Source organism: Neoarius graeffei, chromosome 7 (assembly GCF_027579695.1).
Source record: "Neoarius graeffei isolate fNeoGra1 chromosome 7, fNeoGra1.pri, whole genome shotgun sequence".
NCBI classification, from domain to species: Eukaryota; Metazoa; Chordata; class Actinopteri; order Siluriformes; family Ariidae; genus Neoarius; species Neoarius graeffei.
This window is the reverse complement of record NC_083575.1, coordinates 41,282,705-41,309,172: the sequence shown is the minus strand read 5'-3', so window position 1 is coordinate 41,309,172 and position 26,468 is coordinate 41,282,705. Positions and strand designations below refer to the sequence as shown.

General features: G+C 41.6%; 1 protein-coding gene across 2 annotated transcripts in view; it reads right to left on the bottom strand.

Annotated features, from left to right (window-relative positions):
* Positions 1-26,102, bottom strand: part of sufu (suppressor of fused homolog (Drosophila)) — a 59,204-nt gene extending 33,102 nt beyond the window's left edge. For both annotated transcript variants that reach the window (XM_060925661.1, XM_060925662.1), the window contains exons 1-6: positions 25,748-26,102; positions 22,673-22,807; positions 18,577-18,713; positions 14,838-14,980; positions 12,743-12,828; positions 11,330-11,402 (exon numbers count right to left, since the gene is read on the bottom strand). In XM_060925661.1, coding sequence (XP_060781644.1) covers positions 11,330-11,402; positions 12,743-12,828; positions 14,838-14,980; positions 18,577-18,713; positions 22,673-22,807; positions 25,748-25,899 — 726 coding nt within the window. In that variant the 5' untranslated portion in view covers positions 25,900-26,102. The remainder of the gene's footprint in view (positions 1-11,329; positions 11,403-12,742; positions 12,829-14,837; positions 14,981-18,576; positions 18,714-22,672; positions 22,808-25,747) is intronic.
* Between the last annotated feature and the right edge of the window lie 366 nt (positions 26,103-26,468).

Below are 26,468 nucleotides of genomic sequence, written 5' to 3'. Positions count from 1 at the left end.
GTTCCAGAAGCAGCCATGGAAGCCTAACCCATGAAACTACTTCCACTGTGCTTAACTGATGATCACAGATGATTTGGATTGAATCAATTCTTTATTTCTCCATACTTTGGTAGAGATTAATCTTGGTTCTAGAACTTTTGTCTCATCTCTGCATTTCTTTGCAAATTCCAATCTTGTCTTTGATTCTTACTGCTAACAAGTGGTTTACATCTTGTGGTATGGCCTCTATATTTCTGCTCTAAGTCTTGTCTGAATAGTGGCTTGTGATACTGTCACCCTTGCCCTGTGAGAGTTGGTGATGTCAGACTTCACAGCTATCAGTGTCAGAGGTGGGTAGTAACGCGCTACATTTACTCCGTTACATTTACTTGAGTAACTTTTTGGATGAATTGTACTTGTAAGAGTAGTTTTAATGCAGCATACTTTTTACTTGAGTATATTTGTGAAGAAGAAGCGGTACTTTTACTCCGTTACAGTGGGCTATATTCTGCTCATTACTCGCTACTTTATTTTTATTGAGCCGTGTGATGCGTGGCCTGTTTGTTTTGTCAAGACTTCCAGCAGAGGCTCTGTCACATGACCACATCTCACCGATCAAATGTAGCAGCCAGAGCCATAGTGGGAGGAGCTATGGTTTAACTCCGTTTCACCAATCAAACAGAGCCAAGCCGCCACGCGCGCCCACACGCAAAATTCCCGCGGCAAGAGCAGTCCAGGTGGAAAAGAGCATGGAAGCAGAAGAAAAGTGGCAGAGACAGCGGCCAGCGTTTCTCATCAAGCTGAAGAGGCACACCTCTGGCCACACATACAAACCATGTTCACTCTCCAAACAACAAAAAAATAGTTATGGTTATGCGGTGTCACGTGTCTCCCCAAACCAGTGGACGTTTCAGCTTATAAAAACTCAACGCCGAATTTGAGGAAACACATTGCGGTAAGTAGGCTATGTGCTTTTGGCTGTCTTCGTAGGCAGACGTTAGCCCTGTTGTAACATCATAAATAACTGTAAAATACATTGTTTTGTGGAAATGTATTGACGCACTGCGGCCTCAGACAGCAAGATAACACACACACACACACACACACACACGAGAACCAAAAAATAAAGCTACAAAAAAAAAAAAAAATCTTCCTAACAATCACTCTTTATTGATGTGAAACCAAAAAAAAAAAAAAAAATGCTCATGAAAATAAGGTTGCTCGCCTAATGTCAGCTCCTCAATAGCGTTACAGTTGTACACGGCTCTGGTCAAAAACTGGGAATGGAAGACTGGTGAAAACTTATTTAATAACAAAACGCGTAACATATCGTTTGTGAAATCTCCATTTTCAAGCTACTGTATTTGTTGTGGATTAGAGGGATTTGTGAAGACTTTAGGTGGGTTTTTTTTTTTCTGCGAGATGTTTTGTCTACAAGTGCTTGTTCACAAAAGGAAGGGCATTAGCTTGACCGCTTGCGAGCAATCCCCACCACCACCACCCAGTCAAGCTGGGCACTGGCAGCTAGTTAGCAACCTTTTTGCTTGTTACTTCCACTTGCTAACTCCTCTGCGAGATGGATCCAGTAAACAACTTTTTGGGAGATGAAAGGATTAACATCGTTGATTGCACCTTACAGGATTATTTCCAGTCTTTTTCATACGAGGAGATATTACGTGTGATGTTCAGCTGCTGTTAAAGCTGAACAGTCACTTCACGGAGTGAATGTGCACACAGTGTTATGGTTTTATGTGCAGACTGCCTTGAGCTTCTTGTTAATACACAGAACTACACACACAGTTTGTGTGAAATATATATGAAATCTCTGCCTGTTATGACATCCTGATCAATAAACAAAAGTTACTCAGCAGTTACTCAGTACTTGAGGAGTTTTTTCACTTGGTACTTTTTACTCTTACTCAAGTAATTAAGTGGACGACTACTTTTTACTTGAGTAATATTATTCTAAAGCAGGGCTTTGAACCGGTTCAAGGAACGAAAACCGGGAACTTTTTCTATTTCACATGGAACAGAAACGAAACCAGAAACTTTTATTTTTTATGTTCCGGAACAGAAACGCTTATTAAAAATAATGGTAACCGGTTAATACCGGTTTTTATTTCGTTCCTCAAAGTTTCCGTAGCCTACAAATAAGTCATTCTTCTGCGCAAGTTTCTATGACCCGCTGGGGTTCACTTCCTGTGTGACGTTCGCTGACTGAATGGAGAGAGCGGGAGGGTGGACTACTATCACGTCTCCACATCTTAAATAAGAGGTAAATATTGCAGTCTATCGTTATTCAAAAACGTCAATTTCAAACACGATATCAATATATTTGTCCACGTTAATGAGAGGCTCGCGAACATTAAATGACGTTAACCTCTGTTAGCCTATCAATGCATAGGGCCTGACTAGCCTTTGGTAACACACTAAACGAATTATCTTTCATTTTTGGCACTTTTTCTGTTTGTGTAGATGGGAAGACATACTGAGAATCCACATCGCCAACATTTGAAATAATTGTTTTGAATTATTTCTTGTCTTATTTAATGAAGGTTGTAATAGAATTAGCCTACATTTGGCTTAAGCTGGATGAGACAGAGACATAATTTTATAGCCATTTGTTAAACAGCTGACAGGGAACGTAATTAACCGTTCCGGGAACGAAATTTTTTTGTTCTAACAGGTTCGGGAACGTCTATTTAATGGTGGAACCCAAAACCGGAAACGTTAAAATTCCGTTTCTGTTCGGAACGAACCAATAGGAAAACAATTCTGGTTCAAAGCCCTGTTCTAAAGTAACAATACTCTTACTTGAGTACAATTTTTGGCTACTCTACCCACCTCTGATCAATGTTTATCATCAACTGCTGTTTTCCTTAGCAGACCTGTTCGAAGTCTGGTTGTTAGTACACCAGTGATGTACTTTTTTTCTGGGCTATGGCCAATGCTTGCACAATAGCTCTAATCGGTTCTCTCAACTTCAAAATGGCTTGTTTTCCCCCCCACAGTCAGCTCTCTCGTCCTCATGTTGGTTTATCCTTTTGAACGTCAAATGTAGCCTTCACAGCAAAACCCAGGGCTCAGACCAAGGGTAGACATTCAGAGCTGTACAAAATTCCCTGCCTTCTTCTGTGTAAATTCCTGTTGTTCTATGTAAAATACTTTGCCTTTAAGAAAATGCGGCACCGCCCCTTTAAGGAGCTGCGATATATAAACAGGCACGGACGTTTCTCTTTCATGCCGTCGCATTCTCGGAGTCTCATGTCTCGTTTGAAGGTCTCTCGGTGCTGTTGTGCGTGAATGTAAATGTAAGTGCCCTTATTTTCCTTGTTAGACTTTTTGTTGGTACAGCCATTTCTAAGTTTGTATAGACCCCTTCACAGTAAACGTCATTCATACGTAAGCGGAAATTGCGCACGCAGCCTGGACCCAAAAAAGACTCAGAAATGCCTAGTTGTTGTGTTTTCGGGTGTCAGAATCGTAGCAGTGATGGGGTTAAAATGTTCAGAATTCCAGCAGGATCTCACCCATTCCAAAAAAAAAAAAAGTCACCGACGTCTATGACTACAAGCCATAGTTGGTTTATCCAACTCTAACTACAACACTGGGATGAAAGCACTATCAAAAATGCACGGGTTTGCAGCGCCCACTTCATCACAGGTAAGATCAGGCTATTTATTAAATCTTTCTTTTTTATTCTTTCTAGTCTTCGTTTATTGATGTAGCAAAATACTTTGGTAACGTTTGTCTGATTAGCTGGGTCATAGTTACACAATGGAATGAATATTGTTAGCATGTTAACTTAGCTTTGCATGCAATTTTGTTTGTAGGAGAGGTCTCGCTTGACTCAAGCAGTCCAGATTTTGTGCCATCATTATTTGTGTTTGCCGAAAATCACAATTTTAAAGCAAGGATGGAAAGGTAAAATTGTGTGCCCTCACTCCAAATGCCAACTTACGTTGACTGCTGTAACCTAGCTCCCGCCCCGTTCAGTTTCATTTCTGCTCTCTGCCTCTCGCTTTTTACGCAGCTCTGATTTCTCTTAGCTGCGCTCTTTACACCATCATTCCTTTCATGCCATTACCTCCTGCAAATTGCTGTTTAGTGTTGGTATTTGCTGTTGTAGCTAAAGCCACATTGCCATCACGTCACTGGCATAATTTGATTAAAACAAAATGAATATAAATGTCCCATTGTTAATCAAGTTGTACATGCCTGCACATAATCATATGCGTCTAAAGACTTGTAGGCACGAAGTTTTTCGTGGGTGTACACTGAAGTCTTGTCAATAAGGTACGAGTATATATCTGGCCGTTGTATACCAGGGAACTTACTAACATCGTTCGTCCACTCTTTAATTAAATACGGATCCGGTAGGCGATGTCCACTTGTTAGCGTTAACTTATTTATGTAGCATTCTCGATCTTGTAACGACAATTGTTTGGCATAATCTGACAGCTCATAATGCCGGTCTATGGGCAGCGCCATTGTTTCTGGGTCCAGGCTGCGCGCGCATCCTGCCAACGGTCGGTTTGTTTACAAACATGCGAAGGGGTCTATTTCAGCCAGACAATCTTTCTTTGCCGTTTGAAATGTCTAGCATGTTCTGGGACTCAGCAATATTGTTAGCAATCCTACACCGTGTTTTATGTTTGCACATAATGGAGATAAGGCAGTACGATTTTCCTATGTTGTTTTATGACATTTTAGTACTGTTAATCACCATATCTTTATTACTGTGTGTTCAGTACATTTCTTGCAATTATTACCTTCAAATAGTGTTAAATAGGACATGTTTATGGGAATAACTTTAGCATTCTCATGTTAAGTATTTTCCCTTTTTCTTTCTTTGTCTCAGAAACCACAACTTTTGTCACAACACAACTTCAGAACCTTTGACACAGATGTGTATATATGCACAGAGACAATTAATAAATGGCAAGATACAACCTCTAGAACAGCTGCGTTCTTTCTGACCGAAGAATTAGGCCAGCAGATGTACGACCAGTACTTTCCTCATTATATCCTACAAGAGCCATTAACTTTTTTTTTAAAGGCATACCTGGGCAACAAGAAAACACGTCAGTCATACCTTCCAATATTTTCTTGATCACTTGAAAAATGGATGGGTTCAATGAAATTAATTCAGCTTCAGTATTTCAGTTTTAGAGAGAGAGTTCCCCTTGAACAGTGGGAATTTGACTGCTTGGAAGTGAACAAGTCAGGGTTTGCAATACAGGTAAGACCCTCAACCCAGTAGATGAGACTATTGGAAACACTGGGGGGGGGGGGGGGGGGGGATAACTCAGAATAGTGTGTCCTTGCACTTATTTGGGTGTCTGATTTGAGGAGGTGTGGGTGTGTGCAGGGGAATCAAAAGCAGTTAAGATTCTTGTGTGATAGATTCCGATAAACATCAGGCACAAGCTATCGTGGTTAATGACCTGTTAAGAGCTCTGGTGTAGTACTAGTTAGCCCATGTTTACATTAGACCGTATCAGCGGATCATCAGATTAACGTTTTTAAAACGATTAGTGTGCACACAGCAACACCAATACACAATTTGCGTGCACACAGCAACACCAATACACGGATACGCTCGGCTCCGCAGGCATCCTGCGCTCCAAATCACTCCGCCCAGAACAGCGAGTGCCCTCTGGAGGGTGCGCACTCCGGCCCTGCGCAGCTCACAGAGCGCGTGAGTGAAGCACACTAGCAGTGTTTGGGACTGAGCCGCTGTGTGTGTGATCCCAGCGCACATCACTTACCACTTGCAAGTGGAAGGATGGCAAGCCTAAAGACAATCATAACTACACAATGGGCAGTATTTGCATCAGTATTTGCAGTATTTTCATACTTTTATACTCTTTAATGAAAGGTGATACAAGGCGGAAGTCCGCGCCGTTTTTAGCAGTCGCGTCACATGACCAACGACAGCGAATCAGGAAGGTGGATGTCACAGTGACGTTGTCCAATGACGACGCCAGCTAGAGCTCAGCACAGCGTATCCGCATATTCTCAATGTTTACACAGCACCGGAGCTGACACGATCTGGATTGAATATGTGGACCCTGGCGGATTCCCGTTTCCAGGCGGTTTAATGTAAACGGACAGTGCATCCGCGAAGAAAACGAGACAGATACGGTCTAATGTAAACTTGGCCTTAGAAATTACAGAAAGAAATGCTTAAGTACACATTTCTTGGTATTCGGTATAGTTTTAAAACAATGCGACTAGGCAAAAATAGATAAATCTGTTACCAAAAAAAAAGGTTAATCATAGCCCTAATGCAGAGAGTACTACTACTAATAATAATAAAAATAATAGGAACTGAAATGCCCAACTGAGACACTAAGGGCGTATTCACACCTACGTTGTTTGGTCCGAACCAAATTTCCCTTGGTCCGGACCTTTTGGGTTGGTCTGAATACAAACCACCGAACTCTGGTCCGGACCAAACAAGCGGACCGAGACCGAGCTGCAAGGTCGGACTCGGTCCGGACCAAAGGAACCCTGGTGCGGACCTTTTGGAGGTGTGAAAGCAGACTGGACCTAATCCGACAGTTTTGCTTTTTTGTACCTCGGGAGCTTCCGTCGTTTGTCGAGCATTATGGGAAACAGAGTCTTGACACGCCACCGCAAAGCACAAACACTGTTTCGGTTGTCAAGGGAACCTTACAACAGTCATTCAGACCAGTGGTAGGCTAGACTACAGAGTACAAAAAATGAGTAGGGGGCAAACGTGGGCCAAGGAAGAAACGTGTACCCTTGTGGATATATGGGCAGATGTCCACATATCTGAGCTTTTGGAGAGAACACACAAAAATGCCGACGTGTTTGCTGTATTCAGTGAGAAAATGAAGGAGAAGGGGTTCATGCGCTCCCCAGAACAATGTCTGCTAAAAGTGAAGAAACTCTGTCAGACCTACATTAAAATCAGGGACATTCTTTCAAAAAGTGGCGGTACTAGCGACTTGCGTGAAGAGCCAGAACTGTCACAACATGATGTGCGCTCATCAGCGCTAGCCTCCGTGACTACTTTTGAACTTAACGCTTTGTGCGCGTGTCGTCTCTGACCAATAGCTGAACGACCTCAGGGCGCGTGGCTTTGTTGACAGATTTTGGTCCGCTTACTAAAATGTACAGTGTGAAAGCGAACTGCACCAAAATAAAAAAAAAAATTTGGTTCGGACCAAAGCAAGTGAACTATCGAACTATCCTGGTCTGAATACACCCTAATAGTACCATTCAGGTCATGCTTACTGGCAGTGCCAATGTACGGCCATCCCTATTATCAACCAAATGATACAGACTAGCTACACATGAAGTGTTTTGTTGATTGAATAGAACCATTTTAAAAAGAGTTTCACATAGTATTTTTTTCTGTTCATTTGTTGGCAAAAACGACAAGTATGCTTAAAGCCTCTCCTGTGGGCATGGTTTGGTTGTATTGCTATTTTAAGACCCTTTAGTCAATTCAATTTTATATTCAACCAAAGCAAGATTTTCTTTTACCATTACCCATCTTGAGTTCCACAAATTCTTTAAAAATATGTCAGAGTTCTAATGGATCTGAAACCTTGCAATTCCAGGTCCATGTGGTCAAAGGAAGCAAGGATGGAATGTAAAACTGCCCGTCAAGATTTTATACACACCTCCATGAGTATTGGCACCCTTTAAATTAAAAAGGGGGTGGGGGAGCCACCTTTTGATAAAGTAGCTTCATCTTGCACTGGGAAAAAAAAAATCCCTCAAGAAATAATTATTTTCAACAAAAACATGTGCCACTATTACTGCCACCCCTGGAAATTATAGTGAACACAATGTAACTGAAGCACGTTTCCCATTTAAACTGTACACCGAGTTGGAGTGTGTAGCAGCCTTCAAGCTGTAATCCATGACTTCCTGATTAACTGGGGAACAAATATGGCGACAAACCAAATTCCCACCACCATCTATCAACATGGGAAAGATAAGAGAACACACAAACCAAGTGAGGGAAAAAAGTGTGTGACCTTCCTAAGTCAGGGGACGGTCAGTTTATATATTCTATAAATAAAAAAGGCTACTTGCCTAAAATGTCCATTTCTACTGTTAAAGCAATAATAAAAAAAGGGAACAGTAACTGGAACTGTTACAAACTCACCTGGAAGAGGACCCAAGTTTATTTTGCCCCATGAAATCCCAGGATATTTTAAATTGAAATCTGGCTGCCTCTGCCAGGAAACTAAAACTGGTCATCATTGGATCTTTCAGCAGGACAAATGATCTAAAGCAGGGCTTTTCAAAGTGTGGGGCACGCCAGAGTTCTTCAGGGGGGGCGCAACGTGAGAGACAAAATGGATCGGTTTTTAGTACCTAAAGCTACAGTGAGTGAGGAGACAAAGTCTGGGCCAAGCAAAAAAAACAGAGCCTCCAGGATGTTGCGATTTGCAACTTCAGCGCAAATTCAACCAATCCCCGCGAATTCAGGGCGGTGTTGCAATTATATCCAATCACCGCAGCTTTCCCGCAAATTTGACCAATCGTTGGCGTCATCTTGAGGTGACGTCGACAAACTACCTTCCGCCTTACTTCCGTGTGTTCAAGAGAAGCAGCATGCGCGTCGTGTTGCCAGATTGAACGATTTCAAGTGCATTTTGGTGGGTTTTGAACATACTGGACTGGAAAACGTCAGCAGTATCTGGCAACACTGAAAGTGTGTTATGTTTACAGTGAAGGACTGTGTGCACTTTATTTTTTTTTATTTAATACAAGAAGTTAATGGATGCCAACATTTTTGCCAAAATGGTATTTTATTTTCCATTGTTTAGGTAGTTTCAGCATCATACTGTGAGATTCTGTTCAAATTGTTTTTTTCTTCTATGAAGCCTGAGCCATTTATTTTATTAGTTTATAATTATTGTTTAATTTAGTCTTCAGGAGAGACTGCCTGCACACAGTAGTATTAATAGGTTTTTTTTTTCTTACATAAAAGCTGAGGCATTTATATTATATTTTAAGGTAACTTCATGTTGTGCTGTGAGGTTCTCTGCACTTTAACTTTTGAATCAACAGGTGCATTTGGATAAGTAAAGCCTATTTTTCTGTATTTTTGTAGTCCTGGTAATCTTTTATATTGGTAAAGTTGTTTATAGGACCATTTCTCTGTTTTTTTTAATCAATAGTTTTTCAGTAATAACTTAATATTTAACATACTCAATTTTAATCACAAAAAGAGAAAATTGCAACAATTTCTCACAACTTTCACTTCCGCAATGTAATCGCAACAAAAACCTAAAAAACACCGCAACTTTCATCGCAATTTTTTGGAAAACCCCCACAACAGACATTTTAGCCCGCAACAATCACAAAAAAGGCCCGCGGAATCCTGGGGGGACTGGAAAAAGAAGGAAGTATGACCACGATTATTTAAAGTTTGGATTTTCATGGACTGGATCTGAAGATGCTCCACTGCCACAGTGTGTTGTCTGCCAAGAGATGCTAGCTAACAATGCTATGGGATGTTTAAAATGTGTAAAACAAGATGTTTTAAAAAGCGCAGATGTTTAAAATGTGAAAAAGAAAAAAATAATGTGTACAACAACCATTTTTTTTAAAAATACGAATGGGACATTAAGTATAGCAACAACAAAAATTGTAAGGGGGGGGTGCTGTTGTTTATTTGCTCTCCGAGGGGGGGGCTGACTCTCCCACACTTTGAAAACCCCTGATCTAAAGCATATGTCCAAATCAACACAAAAATGGTTAGCTGACCACAGAATGAAGCTTCTGCCCTGGCCATCTCAGTCCCCTGACCTGAACGTCATTGAAAATCTGTGGGGTGAGCTGAAGAGGAGCAGCACAAGAGAGGGCCTCGGACCCTGGATGATTTGGAGAGATTGTGTAAAGAGGAACAGTCTCAGATGCCCTGCTCTGCATCTCCAACCTTATGTTATAGGAGACTCAGTATTGATTTACTGACAGAGGTTGTACAAAGTATTAAATGCAAGGGTGCCAATATTAATGGCACTTTATTGAAAATAATTTTCTTGCTGAGGAATACGTTTTTCTCTGAATAATTTTATTTCAATTAAAAAGTTGATTCTTATTTTTTTCAGTGGGATAAAGCTATAGTTGTGGTCAGAAGTTTACATACAGTGACATATCTTGGATATGAACGTCATGGCAACATTTGGGCTTTCAGTAATTTCTTTGAACTGTTTTTCTGTGGCAGAATGTACGGCATACATCTTTAATTAAAAACAAACAAAAAACCCACACTAGAATTTGGTGCCCATGTTTTAACTTTCTTTTGGTTTTCTGAAATCAACACAGGGTCAAAAATATTCTGGTTAGATATTTCACGACTTCATGGTAGAATTCTTTTTTTTTTTTTCCTTGGCATGGACTCAACTTACAAGCACAGTCCATATATTTTCAATAAGGTTGAAGTCAGGGCTTGTTTTAAGCTCAATGTTAGCCTGCTTTATCCTCCACAACCAGCTCTGATGAGTGTTTGGGTTCATTGTCCTGTTGTAACTCCCAAGTTTCTGATGGTTTATGCTGAAGAATTCTGAGGTAGTCCTCCTTCTTCATTATTCCATCCACTTTGTGCAATGAACCAGTTCCACTGGCAGCAAAACAGCCCCAGAGCATATAATAATCAAATAATCATTGAGTGCACTCTGTATGTCTCATTTACCATCACATAAATCTCATATCATCTCTAGCCGCTTTATCCTGTTCTACAGGGTCGCAGGCAAGCTGGAGCCTATCCCAGCTGACTACGGGCGAAAGGCGGGGTACACCCTGGACAAGTCGCCAGGTCATCACAGGGCTGACACATAGACACAGACAACCATTCACACTCACATTCACACCTACGGTCAATTTAGAGTCACCAGTTAACCTAACCTGCATGTCTTTGGACTGTGGGGGAAACCGGAGCACCCGGAGGAAACCCACGCGGACACGGGGAGAACATGCAAACTCCACACAGAAAGGCCCTCGCCGGCCACGGGGCTCGAACCCGGACCTTCTTGCTGTGAGGCAACAACGCTAACCACTACACCACTGTGCCGCCCCCATCACATAAATTATTTGAGAATTTTAATAAACATAGGAAGTATTAAATATTTGAGAAATTACAGACAGGGCAAATAAACAAGCTGTTAAAGTGTTTGTTTTTTTTTTTATTTGATTTCAGTTAACCAGCATGGAAAAGCTCTTAGGGCACCCAACTATTTTACCAATAAAAAGTGTCCTCTTTTCAGAAGAATATTCCACATTTAAAACCTGGATCACCCATCGGTGAAAGACAACACAGAATAAGAAGAAAGGACTGACTAACAAAATAAAGCCTTACTTGTAAGTGAGGATCAATGTCAAATATAGTCTCCCCTCTCCTCATGTCAGTGATTAACCACGGACCTCCAGCACTGCAAACAGAACAGGAGGTGGAGAAGCCCATTTACAGTGTCAATGAACAAGGAGGGGTTTTAAAAATAAATAAATAAAAAAAGGCATCTCAGGGTCAGTGACCCATTTACCCAGAGAAAAGACAACACACTGTCAACACAAAATTAAAGTCTGCAAACTATCCAGCAATAATTCCAATACTTGCAACATTCAGTTTGACCAACACTTCACAGGCAGTGGTCATGTTTCTTCACATTAAATCCAGTGCTCATTCAAAAACCACTTGGCTTTTTTCCACTGCATGGTACTGCCTTGACAACTCCACTCGCTTTTGGTATCAGGAGTTCGTTTTCCACAAGAGCTGGCCATCATAGCAATGCCGTATGAAACCGCTGTGACGTCATCTTCAACGCGACATGGGAACATTAGTATTGCTACTACTAGTGTGCACGAGCAGGCAAACACCATTATATCAAGCTGGAGTTGCCACAACTCATGTTTCTAATGCGCTTATTTAAAATAATAAAAAAAAATCTCAAAAACACCCACCCCACAACAAAAAGGTGCCATCCAAACAGTTAGGACATACTGGTAACAGCATAAAAAGCAGCACTATAAATACTAAAATGGTGAAGGCACAGGGCTTTCAATCACAGAACGCAGGTTTGTATCCCTACTCTGCACATTTCATTTGGGTAAAGTTTTACTAACTCGTTTAAAATTAGCCACCCTGTACGGAGAGTTTACCTAACTCCATTGGTAAAAACCATTATGCGGTAATGTTACAGGTTGATCAAAGTTTTGTAATAAATCAAAAATCATGGCATGGCATTACTCAGCCCGAAGCAGGATTCCATCTAGCTTACTACAAGTTATGGTCTCGAATGGTTTATGAAGGCAGGAGCCTTCAGTCTGAGGCTTGCTTCAAAATGCTTACTGACTGCAGAGATCAAAAGCAGAGTGCACATACACTCCCTGGCTTTCCCCAACAGAGGGTTAGACAAAAATCAGTGCACGCTGGATAATTTTAAATCAGTTACCTGCAGCAAAACTTTCCCCAAATAAAGTATGCCGCGCAGAGACACAAACCCACGTTCATCCCATCTTGCACAAGGATTTCTCTGACCAATCAATAGTCCGCAGTGTTTTCACATCAGCTTTTTCGCCTCAGCTCACTTGGAACCTCGACAGAAGCAATACACCCCCCCCCCCCCCAAAAAAAAGGGCTAGGTACCATCAACAATTCTGGCCTGATGGAAAACCAGAAAAGGTGAGTAGAGTCGAGCTGGTACCATGCAGTACAAAAGGGCCAAAGGTTTATCCTTACTTTACACTGGGCCTGGTTTTTGAGAATACTCACACACGCACGCCACGCAGCAGGTCCAAAATCCCCTGACCGTTCCACTGCTGTGCTGCCTGCAGCTCTTCTGTGCACACCCCCACGATCTTCAAAACACAAAAGAACATAGTTAATAACTTCAAGAAAATATTTACATAAAAACATATTGGTACACAGACTGGTGTCCATTCCAGGGTATATAATCTTGCCTTGTGTACAGTGTTCCTGGGATAGGTTCCGTGGTACATCAAAAATATCCCGCAGCAATAACCATACAGTTGTTCGTTTGAATATAAACATCTGCAAGGTCATTTGTTATATTAGGCTGATACCGGTAGAAAAAGCCACCCCTCTTAAGTGTTTTTTTTTTAAATCCCATACTCAACTTCACAGAAGGTGAGAATCTGCCCAATGTATTGTACACCGATTATAAAGTATTAGTTCAAACCAGGGCTTTGAACCAGAATTTTTTTCCTATTGGTTCGTTCCGAACAGAAACGGAATTTTAACGTTTCCGGTTCCACCATTAAATAGACGTTCCCGAACCGGTTAGAACAAAAAAATTTCATTCCCGGAACGGTTAATTACGTTCCCTGTCAGCTGTTTAACAAATGGCTATAAAGTTATGTCTCTGTCTCATCCAGCTTAAGCCAAATGTAGGCTAATTCTATTACAACCTTCATTAAATAAGACAAGAAATAATTCAAAACAATTATTTCAAATGTTGGCGATTTAGATTCTCAGTATGTCTTCCCATCTACACAAACAGAAAAAGTGCCAAAAATGAAAGATAATTCGTTTAGTGCGTTACCAAAGGCTAGTCAGGCCCTATAGAGGGCTACCGCATGATGTCACCGCGCCGCGAGATTTTGTTAGGCGCCATATTGGAAGACCAAGTACACATCTATGCAAGTACATACATACAGAAAACAAACTACACCTGAAATGTAGCCAGGGCCGGTTCTGCCCTAATCTGGACCCGGGTGCAACATCCCCCCCCCCAAAAAAAACCCAGTCTAAATCAGGACAACCATCACATAACTAACATTTTATATTAACCATTTTAACCAAATGGGCTATAATAAATAAGCCTGCAGGCAGCCACGGCGGGCTGCCTCAGAAAAGTAACCATTCAATGACAACTGAAAGCCTGCAGCCACGGCGGGCTGCCTTAAAAAGTAACCATTTGTCCTACCTTAAAACTCGTTTTGCATTTTCTGCCTCCTTTTTTGTATTTTCAACCCTCCGTTTATTTTCTTTCCTTTTCTGAAAACCCGATTTGTGTCCAGACATTTTGTTCTGCTACCAACGAACTAACTCGTCAGGTCTCGTCTCTCGAGCCCGCGATGATTCCCGTGGGAAGGGCAACAACTGATACATTTTTACAAACAGCCAGTAGGGAGGTTGCAACGTTCAGGCTCTTCTTTGCTTAGACGCTCAGTAATGCACTTATTATCACATGGAGACGTGATAGTAGTCCACCCTCCCACTCTCTCCATTCAGTCAGCGAACGTCACACAGGAAGTGAACCCCAGCGGGTCATAGAAACTTGCGCAGGAGAAGAATGGCTTTTTTATTTGTAGGCTACGGAAACTTTGAGGAACGAAATAAAAACCGGTATTAACCGGTTACCATTATTTTTAATAAGCGTTTCTGTTCCGGAACATAAAAAATAAAGTTTCTGGTTTCGTTTCTGTTCCATGTGAAATAGAAAAAGTTCCCGGTTTTCGTTTTCGTTCCTTGAACCGGTTCAAAGCCCTGGTTCAAACTAATCACATGAAAATACTTCCTTATTCAACACACACACACAATCAGATGGAACCAAGCCACTGAAAAACAAAATGTCAAACTGATCTGTAAATAAGCTTTGCCAACTAGACACAGTAAGTTTACCTTAAAATAATACCACCACCACCACCACATCTTTGACAACCAGTTTGAAGAAGAGGTCAGGTAAGGGTTAATATTCCAGTATACTAATGCTGGATGGAGGCTTAAATAATTCTTTTGCCTTTACTGAAGCATTGTATTCTTGCACTGAACAGTTGTAAAAATAATGGATAGCACTAGTGTGTAAGAACAATGAAAGCACAATGTAATTTTTGTTGTGCCTTACTTGAAGGAAGCTGACCAGCCCAAAGGGGGTTTGTACAGGTTGCATCTGCGGGTCCTCTGTGAGCAGCATGTGCTGGATTCGGGATTCGCTGTTGTCTAGCGGACTGTGCCATGAAATGTGGTCACCGCTGCAGAATGTGTTTTCTGTATCCCAAAAAAGGATAACACATTTAAACGGTTTGGATACAGTTCAGAGTTTTATGCAGAAGACATTTCATCCAAAAATCACCAATAATATGGTAATATGGACATGGCATATTTTGATGCATTACGAGTATGAACAATCCTATAATTTATTCCTATGCTAAGCATTTTCTTAACCCAAGCCCCCACACAAAACACATTATCTACTCAATGTGACCATTTCAGCAACCTTTTTTTTTTTTTTTTTAAACTTTATCCTTGCCCACAAGTTTATCATTGGTCAGTTAGCAAACAAATTCATGTGACAGTGTTAGAGACAAATTATCCAAACACATTTGTAGTGGTGAAGCACTAATGAAAATCCAAATCCATGTGCTACAAACACATTGAATCTAACATCAACTTTAAATAAATAAATAGATGGGGGGGGGCACTACTGCTTATGATAGTCATTCAGTAACTTAATAAATATTCAGGAGTTATTAGAACACACGTCTCCCCATCTACAGAACTGGTAAGCATCTTGCCTGGGTTTTTTTTTTTTTATAAATATAGCTTCTGGATTGTTACTGGTTAACATGTTGGTCTTTCTGGATTTAAAAAAAACCTGATCTCATTGATTCTGATCCTTCACATCATATGTGGGAGATAACCATGCCCATCACAAGCAATGCAAAACAAGATAAACAATAAATGAAGCTAAGTGTGATGCATTTGTTCATTAAGGAATCAAAATATGGTATGTATATTCCTTGAGAAACTGAAGGGACATAACATTATACCATGATAAAGTAATCGGACTGGGATTATAAAAACAGCTCCATACACATCTCCAGTAGGTGACACGGATTTGATAAAGCCAATCAAAGAATGAGTCCATCCTCAAAAAAGACTGAGAACTGTACCACCTCCATTCTCCACCAATATAAAAGCAATACAAGTGCTTAATTTTGTATACAAGAGTCAGAAATTACTCTCACAGGCTCCAACAGGGTGTTTAAAGCCAACCAATTCACTTTTCATTAAATGTTAATGAACAGATAATGCAGTGCTCAGTCATAACAGAACAAGTAATCTATAATTTACATAGATGTGAACTGGAATCAAATGAATCTGAAATACATCTCAATTCCCTCCATAACTGACATTTTTGTTTCATTGTAATCATACTTTGTCCTGCCAAAAAAAAGTTGCACACTCATTTGCTTGGCCCGCCTTTAGCTTTGATTACAGCGTGAATCCGCCATGGCATTGTTTCAGTACACTTGGGTAACGTCACAACATTTCAGTCCAAAGTTGTATTAACTTTTTCACAGAGACCTTGTGCTGATGGGAGAGCCGAACCACTGTGTAAAGTCTTCTCCAGCACATCCTAAAGATTCTCAAATGGGGTTAAGGTCAGGACTCTGTGGCCGCCAATTCATGTGTGAAAATGGTTCCTCGTGCCTCCTGAACCACTGTTTCATAATCCGAGCCCTAATTTTATGCCCGTGTCATCAGGAAAGAAAAAGACCATTGATGGGATAACCTGGTCATTCAGTCCATTCAGGTCGTCAGCTGACTTCATTTTATTGCCACATAACATTATTCAGCTTAGGCCTGACCAACTGAAGCAACCCCAGATCATAGCACTGCCTCCAGAGGCTTTACAGTGGCCACTATGCATGACGGGTGCATTGGTTTGTGTGCTTTCCTTCTTACCCTGACACACCCATCACTCTGGAACACAGTAAATCTGGACTGCTCAAACCACATGACCTTTTTCTATTGCTCTAGAGTCGAATCTTTATGTTCCCTAGCAAACTGAAGCCTTTTCTCCTGATTAATCTCACTATCAAATGGCTCTCTTATGGCCACATAGCTGTTTAGTCACAATCCTGCGAGTTCTCACCACATTGTGAATGTGGAAATACTCTTAATTTAACTATTAAAACATAGCTGTGAGTTCTACTGGGTTTTTTTTTTATATATAAACTACACAATTCAACTTTCCCAAGCATTTAAGTGATCTCTGATCATGGTCAGTCAGGATCTTTTTCCAACCACATTCTCTCCCCCCCACGTTAACGGTTCAGCACTGTCCTTCTAGGTTTTAATAACGCATTGGACAGTTCTTATCCCAATTCCAGTCATTTCAGCAAGTTGTTTTCTTGATACAGGCCAATTATTTGACCCTTCTGAAACACAGCAACATCTTTTCCATGGGCACAGGAAACATATTTCGACATGTTTGTTTAAAAAATAAGAAGCTACTCCCTGCATCAGTTAGGGTTAAAAGAAGTGTAGCCAGCTAAAACACATTAAACACTGCAGTAATTATCAAATCAAAGGCTCGTCTATATTTTTGATTATTTAAATCCAAATGGTGACTTTTTTTGGCCAGGCCATGCATCTTCTTGGTAGTGTTTAAAGCCTTTAAACACTACCAAGTTCAAAGACATGTAGTTAGGTTAATCTGAGGCAGCCTTGGACAAGCCACTTAACCCTCAACTGCTCCCCGGGCACTGTAGCATGGCTGCCCACTGCTTTGGGTATGTGTGGACATGCATGTGCTCACTGCTTCAGATGGGTTAAATGCAGAGGATGAATTTCACTGTGCTTGAGTGTGCATGTGACAAATAAAAAGGCTTCTTCTTCTTTAAACATTAAGGGCTCCTAGTTCTGCTCCCTGCTACTGAAAAGAATATTTATAAAGAAATACTACTCTAGTATGGTGCATTTTTCCATCAAAATATTTTGAGGGACTTAATTTCTCTTTGAGCCATCCCACTTAACAACACAGCCGTGGAGGTGGTCAATAGCACCAAGTTCCTGGGGGTGCACATCACAGATAACTTCACCTGGTCTGTGAACACTGCGTCACTGGTAAAGAATGTCTGCACTTCCTGCGTAGAATGAGGAGATCCCACCTGCCCCTGCCCATCCTCACTACATTCTACAGAAGCACCATAGAGAGCGTTCTAATCAGCTGCATCTCTGTGTGGTGTGGAGGCTGCAGTGCTTCTGACTGGAAGAATGTGAGGAGAGTGGTGAGGACAGCAGAGAAAATCATTGGGACTTCTCTTCCCTCCATTCAGGACATTGCACCAAGGTGCTGCATGTTTCGAGCCAGTAACATCAGTGACCCCTCACACCCTCACTATGGACTGTTCTCGGCTCTGGAAAGAGGTTCCACAGCATTTGGTGCAGGACCACCAGGTTCTGTAACAGTTTTTTCCCCCCAGGTCACCAGATTGTTGAACTCCAAATCCAAACTTCTATTTATAACTTGAACATTTCCTAATTCCACAGGTCACTTTATACTATTGCACTTTTTAAATACATTTTTGCTGCTGCATAATTTAAATTTAATACTCTTCATATTTAATTCTGTGCTGAGCCAAATTGCAACAAAATTTCATTCGGTGTACACTTGTTGCATACTGAATGACAAAGGTTGTCTAAGTCTAAAGGGGACTGGCTAGAAGTGTTTTACAGATGTACAATTTAGCCTCATTCACCTAGGTTTGGTGCAATTAGTTGGAACAGGTAGCATTTCTAAGAAAACGAAGAAACGCAGTCCGTGCTAAGCCTTCTATGATAATCCAGTTTCATACCTGATTGAAAGACGTACCGAGCCAAACCTTGCATAAGCTCAGCTGGCCAGGTCGGGGGGGCTGTCTCCCCAGGCTCCCTCTTCAGCCGAAACGTAAGCTCGAAGCCAAATCCACTTGGACCTTCTTGGCCAGTGAATCTATGAAAATGAACACATTTAAAAAAAAAAAAAAAAACAACCCACAGTCAGATGCAATACGGTTTTGCAATAAAATGACATGAAACAGAACAATGTACATCTATATACAACCCCAATTCCAAAGAAGTTGGGACACTGTGTAAACAGTAAATGAAAACAGAATGTGATCATTTGTAAAGTCTTGGAAACCCTATATTTATTTGAACACAGTACAAAGACATCAAATGTTGAAAATTAGAAATTTAATTGTTTTTTGAGAAAATGTATACTCGTTTTGAATTTGATAACATTTCAAGAAAAGTTTGGACAGGGACATGTTTACCACAGTGTTCCATCACCTCTACTTTTAACACTCTGGAAATGTTTTGGGGACTGAGACTAGTTGCTGTAGTTCTGAAAGAGAAATGTTGTCCCATTCTTGCCTGACCTACAATCAATCAATCAGTTACTTAACAGCTCAGGGTCTCTTTTGTCATATTTTGCGCTTCAGAATGCACCAAAGGTTTTAAATGGGAGACAGGTCTGGACTGCAGGCAGGCCAGTTTAGCACCCAGACTCTTTCTAGGGAGCCATGCAGTTTTAAGATGTATGGAAAGTGGTTTGGCATTGTCTTGCTGAAAGGAGGAAGGCATTCCCTGAAAAAGATTGTTTGGACGGCAGCATATTGCTCTGAAACATGTATATATCGTTCGGCATTAATGATGCCTTCCCAGATGTACAAACTACCCAAGTCATGTGCACTAATGCGCCCCCATACCATCACAGATGCTGACTTTTGAACCGTGCACTGATAAGCCGGATGGTCCCTCTCCTCTTTAACCTGAAGGATGTGGTGTTCACGATTTCTAAAAAGAATTTCTGCTTTTGATTCGTCAGACCTCAGGACAATTTTCCACTTCGCCTCAGTCCATCGTAAAAGAGCTCGGACCCAGAGAAGGTGGCAGTGTCCCTGGATATTGTTTATATGAGTGTAAGTCCAAAAGTTCTAAGACAGATGTTATAATTTCAAAAAAAAAAAAAAAGTGTGAAAAACATCCCCCAGAATTCTACAAAGGAGGAATTCGCCAATGGAAACACCGCTTGCAAAAGTCTTCAGACTTAAATGAAGGATACGTAAAGAAATAGCTTTGTTATTTTCATAAATAAAGATTTTTCTTCTTCAATTTGTCTTAGAACTTTTTGACTTGCGCTCGTATATGGTTTCAACTTGCATTTATGGATACAGCAATGAACTTTTCACAGACAACGGTTTTCTGAAGTGTTCCTGAGCCCATACAGTGATTTCCCCTAAGGACACGTGTCTGCTTTAAATGCAGGGTTGCCTGAGGGCTTGAAGATCACAGGTGTCCAATGTCCATGTTCAGCCTTGTCTCTTGCATACAGAGATTTCTCCAGATTCTCTGAATCTTTTAATATTATGTACCATAGATGTGATCCCCAAATTCTTTGCAATTTTACACTGAGGAACGTTATGTATTCTTAAATTGCTGCACAGAGCGGTGAACCCCATCTTTACTTCTAAGAGAGACAGCCTCTCCGGGATACACTTAACCAATCATGTTACTGACCTGGTATCAATTTACCAAGTAAGGGTTTTGCTTTTTGTTTTTTTTTGTATTACGCAACTTTTCCAATCTTTTGTTGCCCCATCCCAACTTTTCTGAAACATGTTGCTGACATCAAATTCAAAATGAGCATACATTTTTCAATTTCTCAGTTTCAACATTTGACATGTTGTCTTTGTACTATGTTATAATACATAGGGCCAAATTATTCAATTCTGATTGACCAATCAAGGAGGGCTTTTTTCCTTAACACTGGCCCGTATTTCTGAAATGCTATTGGCTAGTTCGTTGCTTGGTTATGGTTACAAAAATTAGCAAATTCTCCTTTTAGATCAAGCACAGAGTTTTCTTGCATTTAGCAATCAGCTTTTGTAAAGACGTTCCAGTAAAATTTTGTAAACCACTTTCAAAATCCTCATGTCGTGACGAAAGACGCTTTAGAAACTGATTCGAACATGCAAGATAGTCTTGCGCCCTGATTGGTTCAGAAAACGTGAATGACAAATATTATGAACTTGAATGGCTTCCGAAGTATGAAAAAAAAAAAAAAAAAGCACAACTTTTATTCATCACACACTTATGAAATTTCCTCTCTGCATTTAACCCATCTGAAGCAGTGAACACACACATACCCAGAGCAGTGGGCAGCCATGCTAACAGCACCCGGGGAGCAGTTGGGAGTTCGGTGCCTCGCTCAAGGGCACCTCAGCCCAAGGTCGTCCCATATTAACCTAACCGCAGGTCTTTGGATTGTAGAGAAAACCTACACAGACACGGGGAGAACATGCAAACTCCACACAGAAAAGCCCTCGCCGGCCGCTGGGTTTGAACCCGGGACCTTCTTGCTGAGAGGCGACAGTGCTAACCACTACACCGCCCAATATATTATAAACAAGTAATTGTATGGTTCCTCATAAAATTAAGGATCAATTTCACAGTTTTGAAATTTTCAAAACTTCGAAAATCACTCATGAAATTAATCCTTAAATTTTACTCGGCGGCGGCACGGTGGTGTGGTGGTTAGCGCTGTTGTCTCACAGCAAGAAGGTCCGGGTTCGAGCCCCGTGGCCGGCGAGGGCCTTTCTGTGCGGAGTTTGCATGTTCTCCCCGTGGGTTTCCTCCGGGTGCTCCGGTTTCCCCCACAGTCCAAAGACATGCAGGTTAGGTTAACTGGTGACTCTAAGGCTACGTTTACATTAGACCGTATCTGTCTCGTTTTCTTCACGGATGCACTGTCCGTTTACATTAAACCGCCTGGAAACGCCGGGAAACGGGAATCCGCCAGCGTCCACGTATTCAATCCAGATCGTGTCAGCTCCGGTGCTGTGTAAACATTCAGAATACGCGGATACGCTGTGCTGAGCTCTAGCTGGCGTCTCATTGGACAACGTCACTGTGACATCCACTTTCCTGATTCGCTGGCGTTGGTCATGTGACGCGACTGCTGAAAAACGGCGCGGACTTCCGCCTTGTATCACCTTTCATTAAAGAGTATAAAAGTATGAAAATACTGCAAATACTGATGCAAATACTGCCCATTGTGTAGTTATGATTGTCTTTAGGCTTGCCATCCTTCCACTTGCAAGTGGTAAGTGCTGTGCGCTGGGATCTCACACACAGCGGCTCAGTCCTGAATCACTGCTTGTGCACTTCACTCGCGCGCTCTGTGAGCTGCGCAGGGCCGGAGTGCGCACCCTCCAGAGGGCACTCGCTGTTCAGGGCGGAGTGATTTGGAGCGCAGGATGCCTGCGGAGCCGAGCGTATCTGTGTATTGGTATTGCTGTGTGCACGCAAATCGTGTATTGGTGTGTGCACGCAAATCGTGTATTGGTGTTGCTGTGTGCACACTAATCGTTTTAAAAACGTTAATCTGATGATCCGCTGATACGGTCTAATGTAAACAGGGGCTAAATTGAGCGTAGGTGTGAATGTGAGTGTGAATGGTTGTCTGTGTCTATGTGTCAGCCCTGTGATGACCTGGTGACTTGTCCAGGGTGTACCCCGCCTTTCGCCCGTAGTCAGCTGGGATAGGCTCCAGCTTGCCTGCGACCCTGTAGAACAGGATAAAGCGGCTTGAGATAATGAGATGAGATTTTACTCGGCCCTGTACGATTACCTACACAAATGTAGAGTTTGCATGACTTGCAAATTTTCACATTCTGTTTTTATTTTGTTACACAGCTTCCTAACTTTTCTGGAATTGGGGTTGTGCTTTTATAATATGCTTTACCTGAAACATGTTTATGAAACATTATTTGGGAGCAAAAAAAAAACCTTTATACTGACTTCGAAATTATTTTTGTTGTTATTAGAGTACTTCATCGACTCTGCTCCGTTCTCTCATGTATCTATATGTATCTCAGGAGGGTAGATGAAGTTTTTTTTTGCACTCACTCATGAACTCTGTTGTCTCCGTACAGATCACTCAGTCCAAGACTCACATAGTGCCAGTGTTCTTGTACATCCAGAGCAGGACATCCCACGTTCCTGTACATGCTAATGTAGTCCAGTGGATCTGGCCCGCCTAACCTGTGTTTACATAATAAAAGGGTAAAACAAGGCTATGGGTCGTTTTACAATCAGGGTACAAAGTTTGTGTCACAGGGGTCCAAAATTCAAATTGATTCAAACTGGTTCTCGTACCAGTTTTTAAGTGAAGGACAAGTTAAAGAACAGATTTCAGGTAATTTTTTGACGTGTGTATGGTAGTTTTGTGTAATCTGCTATAAGATGGGAGAAACAAATGAAGTGATTCTCGGAGAGGACTTTTTTTTGACAATTCAGAATCCACTACTTCCATAGTGCTTTTAAATACAAGGCTGTAAGCTTTGTGTTAGTTGTCTCTAATATTTATGTCCCAATATCTTGATCACATTTTAGGATGAAAATAATTTTAGATACACTACCGTACAAAAGTTTGGGGTCACTGTGAAATGTCCTTATTTGTGAAAGCAAAGCACTGTTCTTTTCAATGAAGATCACTTTAAACTAATCAGAAATCCACTCTATACATCGCTAATGTGGTAAATGACTATTCTAGCTGCAAATGTCTGGTTTTTGGTGCAATATCTCCATAGGTGTATAGAGGCCCATTTCCAGCAACTATCACTCCAGTGTTCTAATGGTACAATGTGTTTGCTCATTCAGTGCGTTTACATGCACATACAGAAAATCGAATTTCTGCCGTAGCTTGACTGAAATCGAAGTTCTAAATGCCATGGAAACACCTTAGCTCGGCTGAAACTGAACCGAACTGGATTTCTCGTAATCGAGCTACACGACCTAGATTATGCGATTGTAGCCGAGCTACTTAGTGCATGTAAACCCTATCGAGCTACGTAGTCGAGCTACTTACTTCAGCACTGCCCCTTCCGGAAGTGACGAGACCACAAGCGGGAAACACAACAGCCTCGGTCGGCATGACAACATTAGTAGTAGCGAGCAGCAGAAGAGGTCAGGAGGAACAAGGAGAACAAACAAACACGGAACTGATAACTTTGTTTATACTCTTGAATAGCTCTTCATGACGACAACCGGAAGTGTACAAACACGATGGGGCGTGTAGCGCCACCTGTGGCTCGGGTGCACAATGTACCTCACACAATAGCTCGATTTCCTTGTGTGCATGTAGGATTGGATTTCTCTGGCACCCCTGCTGGGACCCTTAGCTCGATTTGGATGTGCATGTAAAACACACTGATTGCCTCAGAAGGCTAATGGATGATTAGAAAACCCTTGTACAATCATGTTAGCACAGCTGAAAACAGTTGAGCTCTTTAGAGAAGCTATAAAACTGACCTTCCTTTGAGCAGATTAAGGCCAAGTTTACATTAGACTGTATCTGTCTCGTTTTCTTCGCGGATGCACTGTCCGTTCACATTAAAACGCCGGGAAACGGGAATCCGCCAGGGTCCACGTATTCAACCCAGTTCGTATCTGGTCCGGTGCTGTGTAAACATTGAGGATACGCGGATACGCTGTGCTGAGCTCTAGCTGACGTCGTCATTGGACAACGTCACTGTGACATCCACCTTCCTGATTCGCTGGCGTTGGTCATGTGACGCGACTGCTGAAAAACAGCACGGACTTCCGCCTTGTATCACCTTTCATTAAAGAGTATAAAAGTATGAAAATACTGCAAATACTGATGCAAATACTGCCCATTGTGTAGTTATGATTGTCTTTAGGCTTGCCATCCTTCCACTTGCAAGTGGCAAGTGACTTGCGCATGCCCGATATGCACTGGGATGACACACACAGCGGCTCAGTCCCGAATCACTGCTCGTGCGCTTCACTCGCGCGCTCTGTGAGCTGCGCAGGGCCGGAGTGCGCACCCTCCAGAGGGCACTCGCTGTTCAGGGCGGAGTGATTTGGAGCGCAGGATGCCTGCGGAGCCGAGCCGCTGAGGAGAAATTTACACATTTCAACTTGCGTGCCGTCTAGTCATGTGATTAGCGTATCCGCGTATTGGCGTTGCTGCGTGCACGTGAATCGTGTATTGGCGTTGCTGTGTGCACGTGAATCGTTTTAAAAACGTTAATCTGATGATCCGCTGATACGGTCTAATGTAAACCCCACCTGAGTTTCTGGAGCATCACATTTGTGGGGTCGATTAAATGCTCAAAATGGCCAGAAAAATGCCTTGACTATATTTTCTATTCATTTTACAACTTATGGTGGGAAATAAAAAAAAAGTGTGACTTTTCATGGAAAACACAAAATTGTCTGGGTGACCCCAAACTTTTGAACGGCAGTGCATGTTATTTTATATTGAAAAATTAGCTGTCTCGGAGAGGACTTTTTTTTTTTTTGGACACAATTACATACTAATTTGATCAAAATAGTCTGAAAACTTACTGGCATTCAACATTAAAACTTAACCATGTTTCCAATGATATGGAACCAAATATGTGTTTTATGGTATAAAGAATGATGTAAGTGCATCCCTTTTGGAGCTACCTGTGGTCAAAAAAGAACTTTTTCTAAATGACACGAGTAATTTTGCTAAATATGACACACATTGCCATACATTCACCAAAAATAACGTTATCACCAAAGTTTTTTTTGCCTGGTAAATAGAGCTATCACAGGGCTGCAATAAACAACCGAGTTTATCCAGTCAAGCCTTTTGATATTGAAGATAATAAGTGTTAAATGTGATTTTTAGCTTGCGGACCCTGATTGTAAAACAACCCGTAACCAAACAGCCGTGCACAATACCAACTATCAACAGTGTTCAGAACAGACAGAACCTCTCTTAGACTTGTACAAGTAGATAAACTGCGTAGAGAAGTAGTTTTGGACCCAACACGACTGGACATTGGTTTAAATGAAGTAAACACTCGTCCTGGTTAGCTCCACAGCTCCATCAAGAATAAAGAGATTGCTGTATCACGCAGCCACCTGCTTATTTACTCTCATGACACGGTGTTTATTTTACTAAACATTTTCCATATCAGAAAGGCTTACCAGTACTTAACAATGGCAGTGACTTGTAGTGGGTTTGGCTGATCGGGATACAGGCGCCGACACTCCGTGTATATGGCCTGCAGCCCCGGCGGAAAGAGCGAGGCGAGCCCGAGGTGACCAGCCGCTCCGCCGCTAGGCCGCATTTCATCCATCCTTCACCACGACACCCAAAAAGAACAGAAAACTCCTCCGAAAATACAAAAATCCTAACGCTCCTTTCCCAAAGTAATAAAAACTCTCTAAATCAGTTATCCTCACACACACAAAAGTTAGCTTTACTCCGGCGTATATTTCTTTTAAACCCCCTAAACACTCGGCTCCCCCAGGGTTTGCGGGGTCAGCAGGAGGCTTGGGCTCCTCCTTTGACTGACACGTGTTCTATCCAATCAGAACAGCGTTACTTGAAGAAACGCGCTGTTATTGGACAGCGTGTTTAGAGTAGGTGGGCTGGTCTTCTGCCATGAAATAAAATTGATTAGATTTCTCTCTCTCTTTTTTTAGATCTCTTAATGAGTGACAAAATTCAAAACTATTTAAAACTAACCATACATTAAGCAACGAAATAATAACGCTACTTTCACTTGCTGTGCTTCAAACATTCTTGTACTGTAACCAGTCCATCCATCCATCCATCCATCCATCCATCCATTACAGTATCTGTAGCTGCTTATCCTGTTCTACAGGGTGTCCTGTAATGTGTTTAATGTAATAGCTGTTTATA